Source organism: Crocodylus porosus, unplaced genomic scaffold (genome assembly GCF_001723895.1).
Source record: "Crocodylus porosus isolate Cpor-Errol unplaced genomic scaffold, CroPor_comp1, whole genome shotgun sequence".
Taxonomy (NCBI): Eukaryota; Metazoa; Chordata; order Crocodylia; family Crocodylidae; genus Crocodylus; species Crocodylus porosus.
In genome coordinates, this window is record NW_017728906.1 from 35,549,018 (window position 1) to 35,565,422 (window position 16,405).

The 16,405-nt window shown below is 42.6% G+C and overlaps 2 protein-coding genes across 2 annotated transcripts in view; both read left to right on the forward strand.

The window, feature by feature from the left end:
* Nucleotides 1-847: 847 nt before the first annotated feature.
* On the forward strand, nt 848-11,997 carry IFNAR2 (interferon alpha and beta receptor subunit 2). The gene is made up of 8 exons (XM_019528834.1): nt 848-902; nt 1,006-1,047; nt 1,810-1,939; nt 2,430-2,599; nt 5,145-5,311; nt 6,350-6,518; nt 7,152-7,273; nt 10,624-11,997. The coding sequence occupies exons 3-8, from the start codon at nt 1,818-1,820 to the stop codon at nt 11,317-11,319; spliced, it is 1,446 nt and encodes a 481-aa protein (XP_019384379.1). The 5' UTR covers nt 848-902; nt 1,006-1,047; nt 1,810-1,817; the 3' UTR covers nt 11,320-11,997.
* Nucleotides 11,998-14,902: 2,905 nt separating this feature from the next.
* LOC109305775 (interleukin-10 receptor subunit beta-like) overlaps nt 14,903-16,405 on the forward strand; it is a 22,277-nt gene continuing 20,774 nt past the window's right edge. The window contains exon 1 of the mRNA XM_019528835.1: nt 14,903-15,296. Coding sequence (XP_019384380.1) covers nt 14,918-15,296 — 379 coding nt within the window. The 5' untranslated portion in view covers nt 14,903-14,917. The remainder of the gene's footprint in view (nt 15,297-16,405) is intronic.

The window sequence follows — 16,405 nt, forward strand, 5'->3', positions numbered from 1 at the left end:
CTGTGATTGGAAGGGGACTCAGGGAAAGATCAGTCACTGGCCAGCTACAGACATCAGTCTTCCCCCCCCACCCCGGGTCCCCTTCCCTCTTCTCAGTTTCTGTTCCCCTAAAAGACTGCCTTACAAATCTTTTTCCAAATCTTTTGTGAACTGATTAGGAGGCATTGGGTTTTTTTCTCCCAATACAATTTGGATCCATCGTAGAAGGATTTATCCTCCTTTTCAGCAGCAGGAACCCAGATGTGGAACACTACTGGGGGGAGATCAGAATTAGTGTGACTGGCTCCCTGAGCCTATTTGGATCGGAATGCAAGAGCTCTCACTTTGACTGGTGTGATCCACATAAGGCTGGTCCTGTCTTTGAGCACAGGGTTGGACTAGATGACCTCCTGAGGTCGTTTCCAGCCCGAAATTTCTGTGTTTCTGTGATAAGACATTCCCCCAAGTAACGGCATTTGGTTGGTATCATCCCACATGGGGGAATTTGAAGGAGAGGAAATGAAGGCATGGGAGAAGTAAGAGAAAAGCATTTGAACATATCTTGTAGGGGCAAACACTTCCATCTCAGCCACATTCAGTGTTGGCTTTGTTATAGTTTCATAGTTTCTAGGGTCGGAAGGGACCTGAGTAGATCATCTAGTCCGACCCCCTGCCATGGCAGGAAAGAGTACTGGGGTCAAACAACCCCAGCAAGGTGTACATCTAGCCTCCAAGGTGTACATCTAGCCTCTTATAGTGTTTTGATACGAGTGGGATCCACCTTATAAAAACAGGTATCTGAACCCTTTCTCACTGATAATAATGGAAAACATTTGATACAGAAAGGTAACATTTCCAGTTTTTTTTTTCATCCAGAAGACGACTGGTGCAATCTGGAAGGCAAGATGACCAGTTTATATGTGGTACAGAACAGAAGTAATATCACCTACAATAAATTAATAAGAACTCTTTATTCTCATAGAAAGTTGCACCATTTTTCTAACTAATATATGTCTTCATTCCCAGTGTACATTGGCATTCTGGCTACTACTTCATACAGCTGGCCTGGTAAGAATGTTTACTTTATTTCAAACAAAATCCCTGAAGGTAAGAACAGATATCATCTGAATTCTCGTTTGTGCCACCTTAAAACTTTTTAAGGTGGTACAAATGTGGAGGAAATAGACATCCTTACTCATTGTTGCACCACATGACAGGAAAATCAGTGACGCAAAAAAGTAGCAATAGACTGCCACTTCATTGCAGCAGATATCTTTTACCCTGTGGTGCTTTCCTTGCTCAGCCAGCCCCGTAGGTCTGGGGCAGCAAGGGACACTAGATGTTCCCCTGATTAACCAGCCACATGGGGCTGGATGAGCAGGGAAACACTTTTCCCCACTGGCTCAGACCCATTGTGTGGGTCCAGGAAAGTGGGGAGATCATGTTGTCCCTGTCCTGTACCATCAAGAGCAGGACAAAAGTGCAATGTGTGTTTCACTGAATGAAGTGAATCAACTGTGCCATGACATATCATGGTACAGCTGAATTGCTGCATTCAGCAACATCTGTTTCTAGGCTGAAATAGTTCAAAAGAGCTGTATGCTTGTGTCAGGTATCCTTTCCTATTGTCCTGGTTCACTGTGCATGTTAAAGAAAGAAAACTGTGGGTTATCTCTAACAGAACAGCCACAAGGATTTGTGCCTCCTGTGCAATGAACCGTGTGAATTCAAATTGTTCTTTCTTCAACTTCCTTGACTTATGGCTGGAAGCTTGCATTTGCTTTCCTTCTCCATGGCTTTTTAACTTTAGTAACTTCCTTTTTCTGTTAGAAGCATCTATGATAAACCCACAGTTCAACGTGAAGATGACATCTCAGAATTTCCAGCACATTTTATCATGGAAAGCTGGAAATAATACAACAGTGCCAACATACTATCAAGTGAAGTACTCAAGTTTCAGGTTTGTTTCCTTTCCTATAGTATGCAGAACCTTTTGTTTTTTTATAGTCAGAATATTCTGCCTGTTTTCTTGTCCAAATACATCTTATGAAATTTGCATTCATAAGATCCATAGTAAAGAAGAAGTGGGTTTTGGGATATGATTTGCTGTTTGAACATACTTGTACAAGTACACTTTAATTCCTGGAACAAATTTATGCATGAGGAGAAAAAGCAAACCTTTATTTACGCAAAGAGGATTTATATGATCATAAAGAAGCTTGACCACATCAGCTGAAATAAAGAAGTGGGGACACAATGTCTTGAGAGGGCCTAGCATCAAAAGATCCTGGAGCCAAAGGGCCTACTTTACCTTGTTTTTAACCTTCAGGAAGAATGGCGTAGCTGTGTGAGACAGATAAGTAATTATATGCAAACCTTATAATTGATCTTTCCTCCGCACCACTTTTGTATTATTTATTCCTTCATCATTTTTTGTTTTGTTTTGTCAGAAGTGGAGAATTTCAGATTGCTGAAGAATGTTCAAATATCACACATCTATTTTGTGATCTATCAGAGTATTTTACTGATGAGCATGAGAACTATAAAGCAATGGTGCAGGGTTTCACAGGATCCAAAGTATTTAATTCATCTACATGTTGTCTTATTCCATACTTGGACAGTAAGTTCTTTTCCTACTACAAGGTGTCTGCATAGTATTGTTTTTCTGTTTTTATTCTCAACTATTTATGGCAAGCGGTATATTAATTTTACCATATGGAACTCCAAAATAATGTCGTTTGTGATTTGCTAACTTAATTAGAAGTAAGATGGCGTATCATCTAAATGTATTTAATACCTTACAGTTGATGAAAAGATAGCTATACAAAATACAAGGGCTTAAATACTTCTTACAAATTGAAACAAACAACAATTTTCAAAGGAAAAGTAATGTTGGAAAGGGCAGAAGTAGCATGTACTTGCACCTTATGGCACATTTACACATGCAATTAATATAGCCAAATAAATTCCGGCACAGTTCACCCCAGAGTTTATTGTTCCCAGGTGCTGTTTTTGCATGTGCACCCAGGACCACAGCACACTGAGCTGGAATGGAGTAGCCTGACTAGCAGGGAGCCCTGAGAGTCAAACTGCCAGCCTGGGGCTGCTCTGACCCAGTTTAGCATGCTGTGGAGGTGCTGGCTGGGGCACGAGGGTGCTACAATGCAGGGCTGGCCGGCAAGCAGCCGTGCACTGAAGCACCCTCATGCCCCAGCCAGCCCTGTCAGTGTCTACCTGTGCGTTGCAGTGGATTAAGTAACCTGCAGTAGGATAGTATTTGCATCTGGCAGTACTATCCTATGGCAGAGTTAATTCATTTACTTTGGCCCACCACGTATGTAGACAGTGACGTTTTACTCCAGAGCTAATTAGTCAGCTCCACAGTAAATGTCTTGTGTAGTCGCACCCACAGACTAAGCAGCAGCTTACGTAGGCCTTTCTTTGTTTCAGTTATGTACCTATTTTCTTTAATGTACTAATCACAAATTTCTATAAATGAGGCAGTTTTGGAGGCAAGTATTTAGGAGTACATAGTACAAAAACTCACTTTATGAATTGCATAACATGCTTTTCTGGTGGTAAAGTTACTTTAAAAATTGAACAGAGAAATGGTGAGAAATAACAGAATTCCAACTTCCGTTCTAAGTGTCATCTTAAGGGTTTTTTTGCACCACTTAAAAATGTTTATTAACAGTGATGATCTGGTATGTTAGAGGCTTCCTCTTCACAGAGTCGTACTTACAATATCTGCATTAAATTAATTTCTCTCTTGAAACAGAACCATTTATATTGGAGCCTTAGAAAATGATGTTGAGACTGCAGTAACTGAAGTCAGATATAAAGTTATAAAAATCGTATCAACTATACTCATACACTCTGAAATACTTTTATGGCCATACATATAAATGGGTTAAACCTTTCTGTGAGTAAAAGTAATGGATATAGGAGCAGGAAGATGTGCACTGGGGCGACCACTACTAGAGAACTGTCTGCAGTTATGTCAACAGTTCAAGAAGGCTGTTGATAAATTTGAGAAGAGCCACAAGTATAGTGTAAGCACTAAAAAGCACCTCTCACTGAAAGACTTCAGGAGCTTGGTGTATTTTGTTTAACAAAAAGAAGAAGAGTGACTTGATTAGTCTAAGTGTGAAACAAAAACTTGATAAGAAGGCTCTTTCTTCAGTCTTCAGATTAAGTGGATTCTCCATCATTGACAAATTTTTAAATTAAGATTGAATGTTTTCCTGTAAGGTGCCATAGTTCAAACAGGAGTTAACACAGGCCACAAGGAATACCTGAATTAAGCAGGAAATCAGGCTGGAGGATTACTAGAATCGCTCTTCTGGCTTTATAATCTAAAAATAGGAGTGAAGGGCTGTTCTTGGACATTAGCCTAATGGATTTAATATTTTCCTAGCCATGAGAGAAGGAGAAGTAAAGCCTCTCTCTCCTTGGCAGGTGAATTTAAGCAAACGACGGAGGGTTCTTACAATAAAAAGCCCTAGGAGTACTGCCAGCTCTAGATGTGGTAAAACTTAAGCTAATGTTTATCATGGCTTTGTTTTTACATAAACAATAGGCAGACCACATGATGCAAATAGCCTTTGGATCATATCAAAGATGTACAGGCTCCTCATTGAAGCTATGTGATAACACTGCCTTTTAAAATACTAAAATAACCTAATTAATAGAGCCTTCTTCCCTTTCTTTCCTAATCCTTCAGTAATAAGAATAGTTAGAAATATGTAGTGCTTTTTGGATTTATCCAAGCAATTAAACTAAAAACTCATGTAAAGTGTGCAGCTTTGACTTTCAGGCATTCACAATTTTACTGTATTGTAGAGCAAGGAAATGACTGCGTAGTTTTCAAAAACAAGGGCTCATGGCTGTCCCCAACTTATGAATATTCTATGAAATTGGATCTTGGGGTATCAGTTTTCTTTCTCAACAGTCTTAATTAAGTTGTTATCTGTTTTTATTTCTTCTGCTGGAAAAAAAATCTCAGGAAATGATATGAAATTGAACCCACTGTACATCGATTATATTCTAGGTAAATTGTTAACTATCACTTGCACAGGAATCTAGTTGATGAAAATGAATTATCTAACTGATAGCCAATGTAACTGAGTAACAATGTAGTACTTATATTTTTATTTTTTCAACAGCATACTTGGGTCCACCAGCGGTTAACATTACTCCATATCCAAGCTCCATAAATATAACAACAAAACTTCCAGCCTCACACTTAAAAAGAGAAGGAAAAGTGTTGTCTTTAACTGACATATATGACGAACTTAATTATGTTATAACTATGAGAACATCTGATGCACAGGTAAGCAGTGTGTCATTCTGTTGATGACTAAAGGAACAATTTTAAGTATACTTTGGCCTAAACCATAAAAAAAGCCTGCAGAAGATGAGCTCTGATATAGTTGTTGTAGCTGTATAGATTAAACGGAATAGAATTATCAGTTTCAAATATATAAAATCATTTATATTTTCCTCAAGGCATTAGCTGAGTAACCTTTGGAAACTTAAGGTGTTTTTTTCATTCAGAGTGATACACTATTGCACCAGTAGGTGCAGTATAAGGCAAATGCAGTTCAGTCTTTTGAAGCATCTGACATTGGCTACTGCTAGAGACAAGCTACCTCACTAGATAGCCTGGTATATTGGTTTATTCTGGTATGTCTGGTATTGCACATTACTGATAAAAGAATTCAACTCAGCCCTGGAATATTTTAAAAGTGCCTCTTTTTTTAGCTTTTTTGAAGATAGTCTTTAAGCATAATATGGAAGGTGTTTAAATGCTAGAATGGATAGGCTAGGATACATAGAACAATGGGTAAAAACAACCATTGGACTAGTAAGACAAAAAAGCCCTGAGCCTTAAATGATTTTTTTGGACAGAGGTGCAGCTTCAGAGTGCACATGCTCAGAGCAATTATAGTAACTGCTTTTCTTCCACTCGTGTTTTTAAAACAAAAAACAAAAAAAACCCACCCCCCCCACAAAAAACCCCAGTGACATGCTCTTTCCCCATAGAATCACTTATCTTTAAATGAGTTTTTTGTTCAGAGCAGAACAAAACCAAAAACACTTTAAATTATGCATGACTAAAGTGCTTTCTGGACCCAGCATCAGCTCAATGAAATTAATCTCTGTTTCCCTCAGTGTGAAAGAATGTCAGCTTTATGCTCAACAAACCAAGGTTTTCCAACTTTGGTTCTTTGAAAAACTTTCCTCCTTGGTTGTATTTACCAGTGTTCAAGGGGGGAGGGTTCCTGGCATAGCTATTAAATACGTTTTCATCAGGGCATTACGACCCTTTTAGGCAACTAGCTATAACCCAGTTTGCATTATTTTATAGGTGATGACTCTTAAGAATACAACCACTAAAGAACATTTTGCTACTGTTGTTGAAGGCTTGTATCCAAATGCAAATTACTGTGTTTCTGTTGCTGTGACTGCACATATAAATGATAAATCCATCCCATCAGCCTTGAAATGTGTAATTACTGGCTCCATCGATCAACAAGGTAGGTGTAATGATGTGTAATTGGGTTGTCTGATTTTTCTTTAATAGTGTTTTCATTCTCCCACATGGAGAGAGAATATTGTTTAAATCAGGGGCATCAAACATGGGGTTTTGTAGGCCAGATGTGGCTTATGGAGACCCTCTGGCTGGCCTGCCAAGTTATGGGCAGGCTACCAGAAGTTGGGGCCACGATCAAGGAGGAGCTTGGCCTGCTTCATTGCTTATGGCCCCTGGGCCTTGCTGGACATGGCTATTGGGGCAGGAGGACAACCAAGGGCTTGCCCTGCAGCCACTTGGCCCACCAGCCTTGAACCTCTGCCACCGCCTCCAGATCTACACTGCTGCTGCTGCTAGACCTGAAGCAGCTGCTGACCCCACAGATCCAGACAGAGAAGAGCCCCATGGGTTGGATCTGGCTCAACGTGAGTTCCCAGATGGTGGGGAACATAAAAGAAGGATAAGCCATCTTGTAACTTTACCTAATCATATAAATGAGATTTTGTCTTAAACTTTTTTTTTTTAATTGCATATTAAATTTTAAATTTAAAGTTCTGTACATGTAATGGAAACTTAGGATACATTGGATAGTTCTCCTGTATTATTGGGCTTTACATGCTCTGTTTTCCCTTTGTAGGTTATCCTGCAGCATCAATCATAGGTGGAGTGCTTGTTGCAGTGGTAGTGTGCATGATCCTTTACATCTTGCACAGAGGAGGTTTTATCAGATTAAAAACTAAAAAATGGCCCAGCGTTTTGGTAGGTACTGTTTTTCATATGTAACGTATCTAGTGTGAATGCCTTATTGTGCTTATGCAGCAAGAAGGACTTCTGACACTGACACTGTGCCTTACAGAAAAAATAAATAACGCTTTTCAAAAAGTAAATTGCATAATAAATGAAAATCTGATCTTCCTTTCCTTTTTCATGTCCTTGTGATATTTAGCGAAATTCACATATTTACTGGAATCTGACATGGCCATGCCATGAGCACTTCTTCTGTGGCCTTGGGCTTGCAACTTCTGGGCTATCAACTATGCACTTTGGTGCCCACACCACCCTGGCCCCTGTCTGTTCCCCGACCTTATTACAGACTGCCAAATGCCTAAGGGGTAGAGATGAGATGGAAAAAGTACATTGCCAAAAAACTCTTTATGCCTTTTTGGTTTTTTTTCCTTTTTCTACTTGTAGGAGTTGTGAAATTGACACTCTAATCAATCCGTTGTTTCTCTATACACCTTAAAAGGATTGGGGAAATCTGTAGATTCCATGGATCCCCCACTGGGCCAGCCATTGGGAGGAAAAGTACCTGAGGGAAAGTCAAGTGTTGCGTGGGTTCATTTGTTTTTTCCTGAAATATTTTCCATGCTGTGGAATTTTAATTTTATTTTCTGGTTAAAAACAAAAAACACAAAAAAACACAAACCACCACACACAGGCATTTTAGCGCTCCTTGGTGAGGTCTAACCTCCAGAAGGCTTCTAAAAAATGTTGTGGTGTAACCAGGACGGTGGATTCTAGAGCACTGTGAGAATTGAAAGGGAAAAATAGAGACTTGTAACCAGTGCTGTGTTACATACCACCAAAAACCTATATGTGGGTATATTAGGAGCCTGTTGCACTAAATGTTGATGATTTAATTTGCAATTACTTCTACATCTGCAGATGAGCAATTTTTGTACTTTAAGTGGTGTACATACTGTAAGTTCATCAAAACAAGTTTGTGTTGTCTTAGAAGTAGGACAGAGTCTTCTGTATACTCTGAAGACTGCAGTATAGGGCCCTGTATAGATACGTAAGCTAGCTTTAAACAAGCCAATTTGGATACCAGATGCAACCCAGTCACAGGAGCATGATGTGTAATGTGGGACATACGTGATGGGGAAGGAGCTAGGACAGACTCCCTGGGTGTGAGGCAGGGAAGTGGGAGTGAGTAGGGAAGAAGTATGGGAATATTTTTATTTTCTTTTAAGGTAGTGAGTGGAATCTGGGAAGTGAGGTTGGGTTCAGCAGGGAGGATGCTGTCCTAGGTAAGAGGTAGGAGAATGGGAATGGATATGGTAGGATAGATTAGTTTGAATTTAGGGTATTTGGTAGGGGAAATTTGTTTTGTGTTGCTCCTTATTTAAATATTTTATTTTGTTTTTCATACATAGACTACTTTGTCTTTTGTCATGAGTCTTTTTTGAGAAGGACAGCATTATATCAAATAAGTAGTATGCAATTAACCCTGCCTTTCCCTTTCAGAAGGGGAGATTTAGCCAACACAGTTCCCTGCTTCTGTGACTTCTGCTTCTGGTATCTAACCAAGTTTGTTTAAAGCCAGCTCTAGTGTTAATGCACTATAGAGTAGGGCTGCTCAGTAGACGTACCCATTCAGGTATCTTGAGACTACCTAATTATACAGTATATTAGTATGCATTGCAGTATCTGCCAGTTACTGGAATCTCACTTAATAAAATCAGCTGCATATTAGAATCAAAACTCCAAAACCAGATCCCAAAAGCACTGTAACTATGTATGTTTTCTCCTCCTTATAAACATCTTACTTCAGAGAAACAGTTGTATATAAGTCTAACCATGGCCTGTGCCTACAAGCCATTCTTCCCCCCACAAGGTATTAGAATCAATGAGCAAAATACACTGAAGGACCAAACTTTTTCAGAGTTTCATTACAGGACTCTACACAGGCTTTTTACTCTGCTCATTTTTACTTTGCAATTGTTTATTAGACTTACTGGTTATTAGAATCAAGTGTGAAGACGTTTTCCAATTACAGTGTGCCAAGCAGCTTCAGGTGCTGTGGATGCTTTAAATTCCCTTAGCTTGATGTTTCCCCTTACAAACTTACAGCATTTATGGCTTTAAGCATTGTGTAATGGTCCAACTCCATTACAGTTCAATGAGTCTTTTCATTCTCTCTATTGAGAGTTGGATCATGCTCAAAACTAGAGCTTTGAGTATAATTTAGCACTCAAGGGGTGCATCTACATATCCATTTTATCACAGAGCTGACTAATTAGCTCTGCAGTAAAGCATCACCATCTACTCGTGCACCCATATTAGGGCACAGTGGATTAACTCTGCTGTAGGATAGTACTGTCCAGGACGAGTACTATCCTACGGCGAAGTAGTTACATGTGCCAAAACACATGTGTAGATGGTAACCAGGGCTGACTGGGGCACAAGGGTGCTACAGTGTGAGGGCTACCTGCCAGCGAGCCCCATACTGGCACCCTTGTGCCCCAGCCAGCTCTCCAGACCTGTGCCTGACAATAAGCATTGTTGGGGAGAAGGATCAGAAGCTGCGGGGGGCAGGCTGAAGGCTAGCAGGTAACTGCAATGACTCTGACTCTGACCTGTGCTCCCCCCCCACCATTCTTGTACCCGAGTCCAAGACAAGGGGCTTTTGCCCCCATGCTGAATGGGGGGGGGACCTCATCTTGGATTTGAGTAAATACAGTATTTGAGTGACTATAATTATAAATAAACATTGTGAGGTGTTGCAACAAAATCCATTAGAAACTCTTCAAGGGAGAAAATCCCACAAAAAGTACATTTTCTGAAGATCATGGAAATTCATAATGTCTTCCTTCCTGGGTTTGGCCAGAAACTTGGCCCCAGCTAAGGTCAGAGAGGACTAATACATGTTGCCATGAGATTCTCCAGCTCTGTGTATGTGTGCTTGCAGTTTTAGAGAAGGATGTCGGGCATTAGCAAATGGAAAGCAGGACTAATTCTGTACTATTGAAATTTTGCTGGGAATACTAGAATATTGACGTCAAGTGGGGCATTAACTTTTCTAGAGGATTGCTGGGGGGGTTTTAGTATAAGTCAAGGGTAGTGAGAAAACAGCTCTTGAGCAGTTTAAATGAGGCTTTAATGAGGAGGAAAAAAAGTAGTTGTGGATTGCTGTTGGCAGATCATGGACTCTGGGACATGCACATGTCAGAAGCTTTTTCTGAGCTCTCAGCTGTGTCAAGGTTTTGGTTTACAGCCAGAAGGCTTAGAAAGTTTGGCAAGAACATACAAGTGCATAGCGATGAAGGAATTCATAATGTAGAAAAATGGTTGTTTTGTCATAATTCATTTGAATTTTTTTCTCTTAGAAAACCACAAGGAATTTGGGTTACTCAACGTGTGAACCTGAACCTGAAAATGTAAGTCCTGTGCAAGTAGTTTTTCAAGACGTTAAAAAGAAGGTGTGGGATTACAATTATGGTGATGATGATGATGATGATGATGATGACGACGATGACACTGGAAACAACGGTGCCTATACTATGCATGGTATCATTCACAGAGATTCAGGTGATCATGCAGAGCAAAACATTTCAGTGAAACATTCTATGGACTGTATCTCTACAGAGAGCAGCAGTCAGTCAAATGAACTTTTGGCCACTGATGTAGAAAACTCTGGGGAACAACAAATTAGCATTAAGAAAAATGAAGACACAAGTTCTAAAGAGTCCCATCATCCTTCATTAGAAGAAAACTGTTCTATGGCTTCCATGTCAAGGAATAGTACTTGCTTTAACATAAATTTAAATACTGTGATGTTGGGAGACTTGGAAAAGCCCTGGGATGATACTTCAGCCCTAATCTCCCACCAGGAGGATGCAGATGATCTGCCAGAATGTGGTGATTCTGATGCACTTGAATCAAAACTTTTCACAGATGTAGTAGGTGTGCAGAAACTGGACTGTCACAACATCTCACATGAATGGCAAAAATCTAGTTTCTCAGATGAAAGTGATTTGTCAGATTCAGGTACAGACCAGGTGACTGAATACATAGGAAGATGAGTGAATAGAAACAAGCGCTATTTTACAAAAGCATGGTCTCATATTTCAAAATGTATCTAATTTGGAGCTGAGACTACACTTTCCAAATAAACTAGACATGTATGTTGTCAGACATTCAAGAATCATGTTAATTACAGCCTGTATTAGTCACATAAATACAAATAACTACTCTGAAGATAAATAAATATATGTAGCAACTACGCAGGCCAGTTAGTCAGTTTTGCAAAATCTCAAAAGACTTATCCATGGATCGCAACACTTAAGTGTTAAACAGTAGATGTTTACCAAACATTCCAAACAGAAAGAAGTGTTGTTACCAGGTGGTCTTTAACAAAATCTTCATTGTTAGAAATACATGAACAGGAAAGTATTCCGTGTAGTCAATCTTTGGAAGGTCTGTTCCTTTCTTACTACTCTGCAGTGAGTTTTACCTAGTGTGACAATAGAGTAATTAATGTTGCATTCCTGTGAATCAGTTGAGTCTCATGATGAAGTTCTACTGATCAGGTGAAAGCCACAGAAAAAGCTGCTGAAAAAATTGTCAACTTGTGTTCTTAGGTAGAAACAGAAGTAGATATCTTTTTTTGTCTATTTGTATTACCAGTTTTGTATCCTTTTTTTTAATGGTTTTAATTATCAACTGCCACAATTTTGAGATCCCATAAAGGTATTTTAAAACCAAACGTTTGGAAATTGTTGTTCTTGTAACCTTAATGGTATTGCGTGGGTGCTCCATATGAGCTTGTGAATAGGTTTATGCCTGCAGACGCAATAAATGCCCCAGGTTCTCTGTCCATCCTGGCTCCTTTATATCATCGAAAAGCAGTCAGAACTCAGCTGTAGAGAAGTCCTCACAGAGGTTCATTTTTAGTAGTGCAGAACCAAGCTGATCAGAGCACAGAGACTTTGGAGGAGCCATGGCTAGTATGTACTGTGTCAGCAGGTTCCAGGTGAGATGCAATCCCTTGGCAATGAGTGTTAAACCATGTAAATTAAAGCAGCTTCTAATATGCTGTAAACTACATTGGGACTGTATGAATCTGCCTTTGGAATGAGTGTGTTATCCAAGAGCTTGGATTGTGAAAAGTGGATTCTTTGCAGATATGTACATCAGTTGAACTGATAACTAAATTTCACTTTGACGGAACCAACTGTTGAACTGCATTGTCTTCAAGTTACGTATCTACATACATCTGAAGTCAATCCTGCTGCTTAGTGGTCCTGAGGACTAGCAGGACTTTGAGGATATGACTGAAGGCAGAATTTGACCCTCTTGAACGTTCTGTTACTGAAGATAATACATTAAACCAGAAAGAATGCAGTAGTCCTACCCCGATAAAGGAGTGGCTCTCCTAGTGAAAGAAATAGTGCACGTTTACTCGGGGTAAGGCAGGGTGGCACCTTAGAGAGAAACTGGTTCAGAGAAGTACAAGCTTTCCTAGGCAACAGCCTACTTAATCGATGCTATGAATGGACCAACAGAAAGAAAGGGTTTTTAAAGAAGAGAAAGGGACAGGAGGAGGGACACAGCTTACCTTCTGCTGAAACAGGTAAAAAGTCAGTTGATTGGATTGAGAAGAACAAGGCAATTAACGCTTTAATATTCCCTTCGTTAAAATTCCTTTCCTTAAGAAGGAACTGCAGGTAGACTTTAGGGTTTGTCTAGATTTATTAATTCCATTTTACACTGGTGAGATGCTCCTGGTTATGGTGATGGGAGCCAGCTGATACTGTAAGTAGACATCTTGTTTGAGCCTGTCCTGATTATTTGACCCAAATCAAAAGAGAGGTGGCTTAGTCATCTGACATCACCCTTCCAAGTCTCATACCTGTTCCTGTGCCAGAGAGAAGCATATGGCCTGGTTGGCTTGTCCTAGAAAAAGGTTCAGTAACCTTACAGATGCGTGCAGCCACATCCTGGGGAAAATCTTTAGCACATTTTCTCCTGCATACTTAAGAAGGACTTGAAGCAGGGCCCTGGACTTGTAGGTTTGTAGGATCTAGGGCTGCCAACCCTTCAGGATTGTCCTGGAGTCTCCAGGAATTAGATAAAAATCTCCAAGAGACTGCTGAGAGTCACCAAGGAGACAAATGATAGGGCATTCATTAAAATTAATATTAAAAGTTGAATCCAATTTATACAGTAGTCCAGTGGGTTTTTTAAATGTAATAGTAACGTGTGTTTGCTTTCCAGATATAACACACTGTAATCCGTAACTGATATACATAAGCATGCAGGCATGTTCACGTTGTGTGTCATGGGCACACTGGTGTTTCAGAAACCACCTGGAATAGATTCAAACAGAATTAGCAACCCAACTAGGATCCCAGGTCAAAAGGATCCTCAGCTGGCAGAGAAACAGTGCCACTGCTTTGATCAGAGAGGAAAAAGGGCTTCTGCCATGGCACAACTGCTGCCAAGTTTACACCCCAAGGAATTATGCACAGAAAAAATTCAAAATGATGTGCAGAAAAGCTCAAAATTATGCTAAATTAATTACTTTTTTTTCTTTTTTCCCCTTTTTTTTACAAATTAAATTAAATATAACACTTTGAACCTTCTTTAGAAATATATGCAGATACTTTGCATGGTTGGGGGTGGCTGTGGGGGGTGATTTGTGAATATGTGGGCAGGTATGGGTGTGGGGGGGGGTTGTGAGCAGGTATGAAGAGTTGTGGGTGTGTTGTGAAGGGGTGTAGGGTTTGTGGATGGGTGTGAGGGAGTTGTGAAAGGGTGTGGGGGGGTCTGGTAGGTGGGTGTAGGCACCTCACACATACACACACTGCCCTCCCCATGATGCACAGCCCCCACTGCCAGGCACCACGAGGCTGAATGGGCTCTGTGCCTCTACGTGGGGCTTCCAGCACTCCAACAGGAAGCCACATGTGGAGGCAAGCAGGGCAAGCCCCACCTGTCCCAATGTTGCATGACTCCGTGCCTCCTTGTGTGCCTTCCCACCTGGCCTGATGGTGCACAGCCCAGTGCTTCACATGCCATCAGACTGGGGTGGCCCTCCACATGGGGCTTCCAGCACTCCAGAAGGAAGCTGCACATGGAGGCATGGAGTCACACTCCATCAGGCTGGGCAGGCTCCATGGATCCACACGTGGCTTCCTGCTGGAGTGCTGGAAGCCCCACATGGAGACATTGAGCCAGTCGGCCCAGCCAGATGGTGCGCAGCCCATACCCTCCAGCAAACCCCACGCCCATGCCTCCCTCCTGCAGGCAGAAGCTCCTCTCCCCACTCACCCAGCTGTCCAGCCGGGCAGCTCTGTGCTTCCACGTCGTGGAGGTGGAGGCATGGAGCCGCCCTGCTTAAACTATGCAATTCCACGCAATCCTGCCTCTTATGTGCAAAAATGCGCGGGCGCATGACTGTGTAATTCCCCTGGGAAAACAAGGTGCAGCCGGGGGGGGGGTTTCAGTTGGATATTAAAAAAAGCTGGCTCTCTTGGAGGGCGGTGAAGCACTGGAACAAGTTGGTTTCTGGCGGAGGGGAAGGAATCTGCATCCTTGGAGGTTCCCGCGGCCCGACTACACAAAGCCCTGGGCTGATCTAGCTGGGGCTGGTCCTACTGTGAGCCGGGGTGGCCCTAGATGGTCTCTTCCACCCCTCATCAGCTCGGATTTCTACCCAGGCCGCTCCCGGGCTTTCCCGGGACGAACAAACCCGAGCCTTTGCTCAGGAACTGCCAGCTCCGGCCTGCTCCCCCTCCAGGAAGAAACCTGGCCGCGCGTGGGTGGCTGGCAGGGAGCCGCAGGGCCCTGCCGCGATGGCTCCGCCCGGCTCAGGCGGAGGGCGGGGGTGTCTCGCGTGGCGCCCAGGTGCCTGCCCCGGCCGAGCCCGCCCAGCCCCGCCCAGCCCCGGGTGCAGCGGCGCTGCCGGCCCAGGTCGGCGCAGGGGAGGGCGCGGCCCGACTGGAGCCCGCAGCCATGGCCCGGCTGCTGCTGCTGCTGCTGCCCGGGCTGCTGTGCGGTGAGTCCCGCAGCGCTGGAGGCGGGAGGCCAGCTCAGCCCGGGCCTTTCCGCAGCCCACGGGGGAAGGGGCTGGAGTGAGGGAAGCCCCCAGCTGCAGCAGGGAGGCTTAGGTTGGGTAGGAGGGGAAACTTCCTCGCTGGGAGGGCGGTGGAGCGTCGGAGCGGGCTCCCCAGGGAGGCGGTGATGGGGGCTGTCCGTCCTGAAGGCCCCAGGAGATCAAGCCCGGCTGGGATGATGTAGCTGGGGCTCATCCTGCTTGGAGCAGGGGGTTGCGCCCGGTGCCCTGCTGAGCTCCCTTGCAGCCCGGGTGTAGGGCGGCCAGCCTTCCAGGATCACCCTGGAGTCCCCAGGAATTGGAGACAAATGTCCAGGAGACAGTGGAGAGTCACCTGGGAGATACATGATAGAGCAGGTGTTAAAATAAACTTGATCTGAGCCTTCAGGAGGCCAAGAAGTAATGTTGAATCTGATTTATACAGTTGTCCAGTGGGTTTTTAAAAAGTAATAGTGATGTGCATTTATTTGCCTTCCTGACACAAAGTCATTCATGTCTTTGCATCACGTGATGAAACTTCCCAGAAAGAGGGAAAGAGGGTGGGTAACCGTAGGCCGGGGTGATGTCATTGAGATTAATCCTGCCTGGCACTGGGAGCGGCACTAGGTGCCCCTTCCAGCCCTCATGTCCTGAGGTTCTGTCTGATCCCAAGTTTGGGTCTGTGGTTCAGTCCCAGGGATACAGGTTGTAGCTGTGGTGGACTGCAGGCAAAAGTAATTAGAACTCTTGGGGAGGTACTGTCTTTTATTAGACCAACTAGATAGCTGGAAAAAAAATCTTTAAAGACATTTTTTTGTAACTATCTAACTGGTCTAATAAAAAATTCTAATAAAAGTCTAATAAAAATGTCTTTAAATATATATATATATTTGCAACTATCTAGTTGGTCTAATAAAAGATATCGCCTTCCCAAAAGTTCTGATTATTTAAAGGAAAGCCTACAAAGGATGGAGGATGGGATGGGATTCACCTCCAAGGAGGATTACTCCGCGCTGGTCCGGTCCTGTAGGGAGCAAACCAGGAAAGCCAAGGCTGCAACTGAACTCCAACTA